Source organism: Leptonychotes weddellii, unplaced genomic scaffold (assembly GCF_054177405.1).
Source record: "Leptonychotes weddellii isolate Sample4059 unplaced genomic scaffold, ASM5417740v2 HiC_scaffold_6500, whole genome shotgun sequence".
NCBI classification, from domain to species: Eukaryota; Metazoa; Chordata; class Mammalia; order Carnivora; family Phocidae; genus Leptonychotes; species Leptonychotes weddellii.
The window spans coordinates 1-10,142 of NW_028033976.1; the positions used below are offsets into that span (position 1 = coordinate 1).

Genomic DNA, 10,142 nt, shown 5'->3' on the forward strand with positions numbered 1-10,142 from the left:
GTTGCTATTCTTTTCTTCGATCTCCTGTTGAGTTTGTAGGTGTTCAGAATGGTTTGATCCCGATCCAGCTGAATTCCTGAGAGGAGACGAAATCCAGGTCTCCTACTCCTCCGCCATCTTGCTCCGCCCTCCCATTGAGTCTTTAAAATAACCGTGGCATAGACGTAAGCCCCAAATAATTGTTAGCTATGATGTGCCAGGCACAGCTCTGAATGTACCTGTAGATTTGTCTCTTTGAGAATCCTCACACCCTCATCAATAGGTATGCTCTGGTCCCAAGATCAAAGATCAGAAAAGAGGCACAGAGAGGTACTGTGCTTTGGCCAGCTACCTTGCTAATACATGGCATCAAGAATAAAATAATAAAATAAAATAAAAATAAAAACTACAAAGTGGATTTGAGTCCAAACACTAAGCCCAAATACTGGACAAGCCCCTAGGTTTTTCCACAAGAGAAAGAACCTTGCAGGGAAGGAGCTAAAGAGAGTATCTGGTACATGGTATGCTCTACCAAATATGGATTAGATAAATCTGTCCTCTTGGGTGGGTTTTCATTTTCTTATATTTTCATGTCTCCACAGGTCTGGTCTGTTCTCTCTTCCAGTTGGTTGTCTTTATCACTGGCACTAAGGTTCTAGGTCTTGAGTGAAGATGAGTGATGTGAATCTGAAGTCTGGCCCTTTTTCCTGCTCTTCCTCCCGCTCTTCTTGTTCTTCCTCCAGCTCTTCCTCTTGGTCTTCCTCCTGTTCTTCCTCTTGCTCTTCTAGCTCTTCTTCTTCTTCTTGTTATTTAATCTCATCCTTGATGTCCTCTGCCTCCTCCAACTCCCCTTTTGAAAATGGGGTCATGCTGTACATGGTCTATTTAAGCAAGGAGGAGCTACAAACATTCAAGCAGCTTTTAGTGGATGAGAACCCCAGGCCTGGCTCTGTCCAGATCACCTGGGACCAGGTGAAGACAGCCAGATGGGGAGAGGTGGTTCATCTCTTGGTGGAGTTCTTCCCTGGACGACTAGCTTGGGATGTGACTCATGACATCTTTGCCAAAATGAACCAGACAGAACTCTGTCTTCGGGTACAGATGGAGCTAAATGGTGAGTAATAATCTGGTATACAAAATGGGGATGAGGGGACACCTGGGTGGCTCAGTTGGTTAAACAGCTGCCTTCAGCTCGGGTCATGATCCCAGGGTCCTGGGATCAAGTCCCACCTCGGGCTCCTTGCTCAGCAAGGAACCTGCTTCTCCCTCTGCCTGCCACTCCTCCTGCTTGTACTCTCTCTAGCAAATAAATAAATAAAATATTTTTTAAAAATGGGAATGGATTTGAGTGTTAAAGAACTAAATATTTTACTGGCTACCCATATTGGCCACCTGAACAAGAAGGCAAATAGTGGAGTATGCTGATGACTCTGACCCCAAAAGCCAAACACCATTATATTAGCATAGTTTTAAAAAATTTAACCAGATATTGCTTATCTGGTATCTATATATACTCTATCTTCATTATTTATGGATTCCATGTTTGTGAATCTGTGTATTCACTAAAATTTATTTGTAACTCCAGAATCAGTAATTGTGACACTTTCATAGTCATTTACGGACATGTAGGGTGGAGAAAAATTGGACACAGATGTTCCCAGCTGCAGTTGAATAAAGCAGTGCTCTGCCTTCTTACCTGTGCACTCATCCTGTAAACAAGCATCCTTTCCACAGTCTATTTGGTGCTACTTCTTTATGTTTTTGTGTATCTTGTTGGTGATGTTGCTGTTTAACCTGCCCCCTCCCCAAGCATAGTGGTGAAGGGCTGTTTAGCATCACAAGCCCAGAGAAAATATATGTGTTGGGTAAGCTTCATTCAGGCATGAGTTATAGTGCTGTTGACTGTGAGTTCAGTGTTCATGAATCAATAATATATATTGAATAAGATTTCTTTAAACAAAAAAAACACATAGACCATGGTTATGTATTGAAGAGTCAAAAATGTAAGCAGAGGCTACAGGAACCTAACCCTATATTCATGGGGCTAATTGAATATTCACAGTAATTTTATAGAACATAAATAGCATGAATAAGAATCAATAACTCTATATGTGTTTGTGTGTATATACACATGATTTTCATATACATACATATATGTATATATGTAGATATATACACATACATATATATGTGCACATGCATAGATTTTAAAGTCTGCATATATTTTACATATACATATGCATGTTTGTGTATATTGCTCCCTCTGTGTTTGACTGAGCTATCAATTTATGTTACTGAGTACTTCATCAGTACATCCTAAAACACCATTTACTCACTTCCTAACATCATGATGGAGTCTAGGCAATTTTCTTCTCCCTGGACTAAGGTGGTGAGAGAATGGGACCCTCGGATGGTGTGGTTGCTCCTATCCTGAAAGGGCCCATTCCTTCCATGTGGCTTTCCCTGTCCTGTCAATCATTCCAGTGCAACAGTCTCCTTTCCTGTCTGTTCCAGACATTCTACCCAACCTGGAGCCAGAGGACTCGAACCCAAGAGAAATGCCAGTGAATTTGGAGGAAGGAGAATCTGGTATGTCCTGGCATTGTGACAAAGCCTGGAAGAAAACAGACTGTGGGTTGGGGTAAGGAGCTCGGTTCCTGAGGCAAGGCAGATTGTAAATTAGTATGTCAGCATCTCTTCTATGAATCAGAATTTTAAGAAAAAAGAGTAGTTGTAGACATACCTAACTCAGAAGTCCAGCCACCAGCCCAGCTGGAGGCATTGAGTGATGTCAGTGAGGCATCACTTCTGTCCTTCTCCTAGCTCCCTCTTCTCTGTGGGACTCAGCCTTGAGTGGTTTCTCCTACCGCAGTGGCCATCTTGGCCACCAGCTACCTTACATTGTTTAGCACCATCAGCAGAAAGAGCAGTATTTTCTCATTGCTCCAGCACTCATCCTAGAACTGACTGAGCTGAATGAACTGAGCTCCCGAGTTCAACAATGAATGAAATGAAGAGCTCTGGTTGGTTAAGACTGGCCCACATACTTGTGTGAAGAGATGAGGTCAAAAGGAGCTGAGGGCCCAAGGGCAACACTCTAATCTATTATGAAAGCACACAGTAAGTGGGGTGTGGGATCCCCAGTTCCAGCCTTAGCACAGTTAGATTTCACCCATTCAACAAACACTGGAGGGCTGATGGTTCTGACACCACAGTCTGAGCCAGAGTTGTAAACTCTATTTTATTCTGGAGATGGCAGGCTGGAGGCTTAGAGATTCTGTGACTTGCTTATCCTCATAAAGCTAATAAGTAAATAGATCTTGAACTTGTAGTAAGCTTCCTCCTCTCGATCACCTGGAGGTGGAGGGAATGAAGTTGGAGTCAGACATCATGTCTAATTTGTAAAGTTTCCTGTTGAGGGGAGGGGAGAGAGAATCACAGGTTGAGATAAAGGCTGTGACAGATCCTGTTAACTCCCTACCCCATACCTCATGTATTGACAGAATATAATTTATTTAGGGATAAAATGGACCCAGCCCTAAGGGAAATACTTTTTTCTCTGGGCTTCCTTAAAGTTGGGGTTAACCATCTGATGGCGCTAGGCCACGAGATATAAGTAAAAGTCTCCTGAGTGCTTCAGTTTGTACCGTTGGAAGTATACATGAGCTGTGAACATGTCCCTCCTCCCCACTGTTTCTGCTTCGAATATAAATATAACTTAGGACATAACGATAACATAACGACAACAGTAATCTCTTAATCATGAGGCAAGAAGTATAAAGAATGTACTTACAGCAATGCGGTGTTACTTGGCCCTGATGCTGCAGAACCACCGAGTCAATTTCAACAGCTTTACATACCCCTCCCCAAATTTATTAAGTAAAAAGCGGTCCTTCTCTGTTTAAGCCACTTCAAGTTGACTTTTCTGATTACTCACAGCTTCTTCATTGGTGCAGTGTTGTCATGAAAAGAGCATGATGTGTGCAGGTGTGTCATGGGACTTGATGTAGATGTCAAGGCTAGTTTTCTTTTCGTTCAATCGGTTCTTAAATAACTCTGACACTGTACCCTGTATTTCTCCCACCTTGCTAATCTAGATAAAATACAAGAGTACAAACTGCACATTATGGATGAGTATTCCATGATACGTATCGTGACCACTTGGTTTGGGAACCACGTAGACTTCTTCTACCAAGACATAGAGAGACACGAGAGGTTCTTACCATGTATTTTTCTTCCCAAAAGACCTCAAGGTAGACAGCCCAGGACTGTGGTCCTACAGGGAGTTGCTGGGGTTGGAAAAACAAGCTTGGCCAAAAAGGTGATGGTGGAGTGGGCAGAAAACAAGTTCTACCCCCACAAGTTCTGGTGTGCTTTCTACTTCCATTGCACGGAAATGGCCCAGGTGGACGAGCAGAGCTTCTCCGAGCTGATTGCCCATAAGTGGCCCGGGGCACGGTCTCTCATGTCCAAGATTATGTCCAAACCAGACCAACTTCTGCTCCTCTTTGATGGCTTTGAGGAAGTATCACTGACCCTCACGGATAGACCAGCTGACCTGAGTGACGACTGGAGCCAGAAATTGCCTGGGTCTGTCCTCCTGACCAGTTTGCTGAGCAAAAAAATGCTCCCTGAAGCCACCTTACTGATCACCCTGAGGTTCACGTCTTGGAGGAAACTTAAGCCCTTCCTAAAACATCCCTCTTTTATAACACTTACAGGGTTTAGCATGACGGAAAGAGCCAAGTATTTCAGAACATATTTCAGAAACAAGAGGGATGCTGATGAAGCCTTGAGTTTTGTCATGGGAAACACAATTCTCTTCTCCATGTGTCAGGTCCCTGCAGTTTGCTGGATGGTGTGTTCTTGTCTGAGGCAGCAGATGGAGAGAGGAGCAGACCTTGCACAGTCATATCCAAATGCCACAGCTGTATTCGTCCAATATCTGTCTAGCTTATTTCCAACCAAACCTGGAAGACTTCCCAGTAACACTCATCAGAAGCAACTGGCAGGTCTGTGTTACTTGGCTGCAGAAGGTATGTGGAACATGCAATGGGTATTTGACACGAAAGACCTTGAGCAAGCCAAGCTGGATAAGACCGCTGTTGCTACTTTTCTCCGTGTGAATATTTTTCAAAGGGTGGCAGGTGACAGAGACCGTTATGCTTTTGCTGTCATAAGCTTCCAGGAGTTTTTTGCTGCCTTGTTGTATGTTCTGTGCTTCCCACAAAGACTCAGAGATTTCCGGGTGTTGGACCGTGTTCAGATCATACGCCTGATAACATATCCAGGAAGAAAAAAAAACTATCTTGCTCAGATGGGGCTTTTCTTATTTGGTCTTTTAAATGAAACGTGCGCTTCAGCTGCAGGGAAGTCATTTGGATGCAAGCTGTCCCTGGGTAATAAGAAGAAATTGCTGAAAGTGGCAGCCCTGCCATATGAATGTAACCCACCAACCCTGCACCATGGCGTCCCACAGCTATTCTACTGTCTGCATGAAATCCAGGAGGAGGCATTTGTAAGTCAGATCCTAAGTGATTGTCAGAAAGCTGCTTTGATCATCAACAAGAAGAAAGACATGCAAGTGTCTGCTTTTTGTCTTAAGCACTGTCAACGTTTGCGGGATCTAGAACTGACTATTACCCTGACCATCACCCAAGTGTGCGCACTCAACCCGGATCCCCTCCATTCCACTGAGTGAGTGCTCTTATCTTTCCTTTGGCAACCTGTGCTTCCCAGGGACCTTGCCTACCATCCCCCAGGCATCCAGGGTAACCAGCTGTCCTGAGGCGGTCCCTCACACACGGGACTTTCAGTTCTAAAACAGGAGGTGCTCCTAGGATGCAGATTTCCATGCTAAAACTAGGAGAATCCTGGAAAAGCAAGATGATTTGTTTACCTTCCCTATCTCTATTCTGCATGGCCTCCCCTCCCTTATATGTGGGGAACAGGTGAAGCAGGTGAAGCACCCCCACTTCTGTATACCACCAGCTTGTTAGTCTCTAGGGAAGTGCTGTTCAATGGGTCTTTCTCTGATGGTGGAAATCCACTAGCTATGTGTGACTACTGAGCACTTGGAATATGGCTAGTGTGACAGAGGCACTACATTTTAAATTTCATTTAACTTTAATTTAAATTTGAATAGTCACGTGTAGCTAGTGGCCACCATATTGGGCAGTGCAGCTCCAAGGGAGATTTCCTTTCAGTGTAAAAACATCACTTCCATCTTTCATTAGGGAAAAAAGAACTGAAAACTACATGTCCTCATCAGGGGACTATCACATCTCCCTCCTTGTTTTCCTACCAAACACCTTGAAAACACCACTTCTATTCACTGTTTCTTCCCTACTCCCCACTGTGATGTGAAGTGGGTGTTCTGGCTTCCTGGGCAAGAGCTTGAGTTCTCCATCTCCTCCAGAGACCAACAAACTGTGTGTCTTTGGACAAGTTCACCTAACTTTTTTGGGTCTGTTTCTTCATGAGGAAATGATTTTTTAAAAATGATTTAAAAAAATAGTACATACCCCACAAGGTTTTTATGAAGATTAAATGAGATAATAGGCATGATACACCAAACCTGTCTCAGCCTTTAGTTCCTACCAATAAATACAAGCTATAATTACTAATGTGATTCTTATTCCCACCACTCAACTGAAATACTCTCTTGGAAGATCTATACTTAAATATAGTGGATTTATTTTTCTTAAGAAGTGACAGACTGACCACTCATTTTCTCATACAGTTTTCATACTTTGCCCCGTACCAGACATGGTGCCAGGTATTTTTACTTTATGTGAATTATTCCTTTTAACGTCACCATTGGACACCATGAAGCAATGGAGGTCAGATAGAGTCATAACTTGTCCAAGGTCACACAGCTGGTTGAAGCTAAGACTTAAACTGAAATCAGACCTCTGGTGGCTATGGTGAAGAGCCAGAAAACTAGACTGACCCCTGGGATTGGAGTCATGGGAGGGAGCCCAACCCTTTTTGATGCAAAATTAGAGTGCGCCCCTCATTCCTTAGTTGCTCTGTGTAAAGGAGCCACAATCTCTTCCAGACACACTTTTCTTCCATGAAAGCCAGCATAAATCTTAAACGTGTTGCTGGGTTGTTGTCAGGTTCATTTTAAATGTCCTACATTAGTCTAATATATGGCTAGACAAATAAAATGGACCTCTTCTGAAGTTAGGGGACATCTAGGTTCTCCTCCGTGTGTTGGCACGTCAAACAATGCCCTATCTTCCTCTGGCACATGTGAGTTTCTCCAGGGCAGAGGTAAGCAAATTACGGCCTGGGAGCCAAACCCAGTTTACTGTTGGTTTTTGTAAATAAACTTTAGTCAGATTGCAGCCATGCTTGCCTATGACATATGTCCCAAGTGCCACCACACTGCTACGGCAGAGTTGGGAGGTTTCCCCAAATTTTTTGGTTTATGAAAGCTGAATATATTTGCTAGCTGACCACTTACAGAAGAAATTTGCCGACCCCTGTGCTAGGGTATATTGTTAGAAAAGGAATTGCCCAGGGGCGCCTGGGTGGCTCAGTTGGTTAAGCGACTGCCTTCGGCTCAGGTCATGATCCTGGAGTCCCGGGATCGGGTCCTGCATCGGGCTCCCTGCTCAGCGGGGAGTCTGCTTCTCCCTCTGACCCTCCTCCCTCTCATGCTCTCTGTCTCTCATTCTGTCTCTCTCAAATCAATAAATAAAATCTTTAAAAAAAAAAAAAAAAAGAAAAGGAATTGCCCAATCACAGGGTGCACACATCACCTCTCTAACTTTATATCACAGATAGCTCCAAATTGCTCTCCAGGGAACCTTAGTATCTCGTGGGTGGAATTATTGCACAGGAAAGACTATTTTATGTCTACTTCCAACTTATGTGAGCAACTCCAAACAGCTCAGTTTTGCATATTGGTCTTCCCAACAAAGACCTCAAAAGTCTAACCATAATGTCTTGATATAAGTCTGAATAATCTTAAAACCTAACACTAGCAGAACTCTTAAAAGGTGAGAAATTTCCTTTGTTTTGGTCAGTCTGTTGATAACTTTTGGGACAGTTCTGGAAGGGAGCTGGTCTATTTATCCCCGCTTTTTGGAGCTATAATTGACATGTAACCTTGTGTATGTTTAAGGTATACAAGGTAGAGAATATGTACACACGGCAAAAGGATTACCATGATAAGGTCACCTAATATATCCATCACCTCACCTACAGTTTGTGTGTGTGTGTGTGTGTGTGAGATGAGAACTTTTACTCTCAAATGACTTTCCAATATACAATATGGTATTGTCATTGATAGTCATCCAGCTGGACAGTACGTCCCCAGAACCTATTCATTTTTTTTAATTCTTATGTTAATCCCCATACATTACATCATTAGTTTTAGATGAAGTGTTCCATGATTCATTGTTTGTGCATAACACCCAGTGCTCCATGCAGAATGTGCCCTCCTCAATACCCATTACCAGGCTAACCCATCCTCCCACCCCCCTCCCCTCTAGAACCCTCAGTTTGTTTTTCAGAGTCCATCGTCTCTCATGCAGAACCTATTCATCTTATAACTGGAGGTTTGTACCCTTTGACTACCTGTATCCACTTCCCCCACTCCCATACATGGAGTTAGTATTATTTTTATGTGTTTGCATTTAAAATGGGTGTGTAAAGCACATGGTTTTATTTTATGGGATTTCATCTTAAACAAAAATGGCATGCTAGTGTAAGAAGAATTCTGAAATTTTCTTTTTTCATCTAATATGTCTTAGAAATATTTTAATGTCTGTGTACACCTTCTCCAATGAGGTGTACTCAAGTCTTCTAGGTGTATTGGAGATTATTAAACCAGTCCCCCCTTCATTTGCTTTTCAGTTATTTACAACTATAATACAAACAGCATGAAACAAAAATCCTCACAGTATCTCTTGGCCAGCCTCTCTGAAAAGATTGCACAGTGAAAAATGAAGGGAAATATTTAGCAGGTCCTTCCAGAGTCCAATTATATCCCATATTGGTCTGGCTGTGGATTTTCCTTTCCTGTACTCACCATGCCAAAAGAAATTAATTTTTCCCTTATTCTGTTCCTAGTTTTTTTTCTTTTTAATAATTTTCTAAACAAAGAGTAAGAATATAGGATACCGATATAATTCAATTTCTGCCCCCATATAAATCCTAAGTGATTAGAACAACAACTCTCTTCCTACGTCATAGGAAAATCTAGGTATCCTTATTTAAGGCCACAAGTTTTCCTGGAATAAAGTGAGAAGTCTTGCAATGGTATTCCTGGGCATTTTTTTTTTTTTTTTTTTGATTAGAGAGCCTTACTGGAGTCATAAAGGGTCTGTGATCACAACCAGGGTCGGAAACATCAGCCCTGGGTTTACAAGTAGGTTTTCTCAAGTTTAACCTCTGACGACGAGCCATGTTCTCTTTTCTCTCTTGCACATAGACCAGAAAGCAGTGACCAGTGTTTTCTCTGGTGGCAAGACTTCTGCTCCGTGTTTAGGACACATGAGAATTTGGAAGTCCTGACTGTGACAAACACTTCTATGGAGACTGAGTCAGTGAAGGTTCTTTCTACGGCTCTGAGACACCCTGGGTGTAAACTGCAAAAACTAATGTGCGTATAAAACAGACCCTGCTTAGAAGGAATTCCTTGCAAAGAGTCTGTTTCCCATCCCGTTTTTCTACCCCTTCTCTACTCATATAGACTTGCAGAAAGCATCCATGTGTATCGTTTTTCCCCTTCTAGTCTTATTGAGATAGAATGGACAAACAGCCCTGTGTAGGTATGCCGCATAATGACTTGACATGCATATATTGCAGAATGATCACTTCAGTAAGTTAATATTCATCACCTCCTAGAGCAACCAAATGTTTTTATTCCTCGTGATGAGAAGGATCTACTCTCTTGGCAACTTTCAAATATACCACCCAGCCATGTTAACTGCAGTCCTCGGGCTGTACATCACATTCTCAGTACTTCTGCATCTTTTACATGGAAGCTTGTCCCTTTTGACCACTCTCACCCAATTCCTCCACCTCCTGCCTCTGACACCAACAAAAAACTGATCTCTTTTTCTGAGTTTTGGGTTTGTTTGCTTTTTTATTTTTTTTTAAAGATTTTATTTATTTGAGAGAGAGAATGAGAGAGAGAGAGAGCACAT

At 42.5% G+C, this 10,142-nt stretch overlaps 1 protein-coding gene across 1 annotated transcript; it reads left to right on the forward strand.

The window, feature by feature from the left end:
- Positions 1-594: 594 nt before the first annotated feature.
- NLRP8 (NLR family pyrin domain containing 8) lies at positions 595-9,925 on the forward strand. Its single transcript, XM_081811252.1, has 4 exons — positions 595-1,093; positions 2,494-2,568; positions 4,077-5,676; positions 9,425-9,925. Exons 1-4 carry the CDS (start codon positions 652-654, stop codon positions 9,603-9,605), a joined length of 2,298 nt encoding a protein of 765 aa, XP_081667378.1. The 5' UTR covers positions 595-651; the 3' UTR covers positions 9,606-9,925.
- Positions 9,926-10,142: the final 217 nt, after the last annotated feature.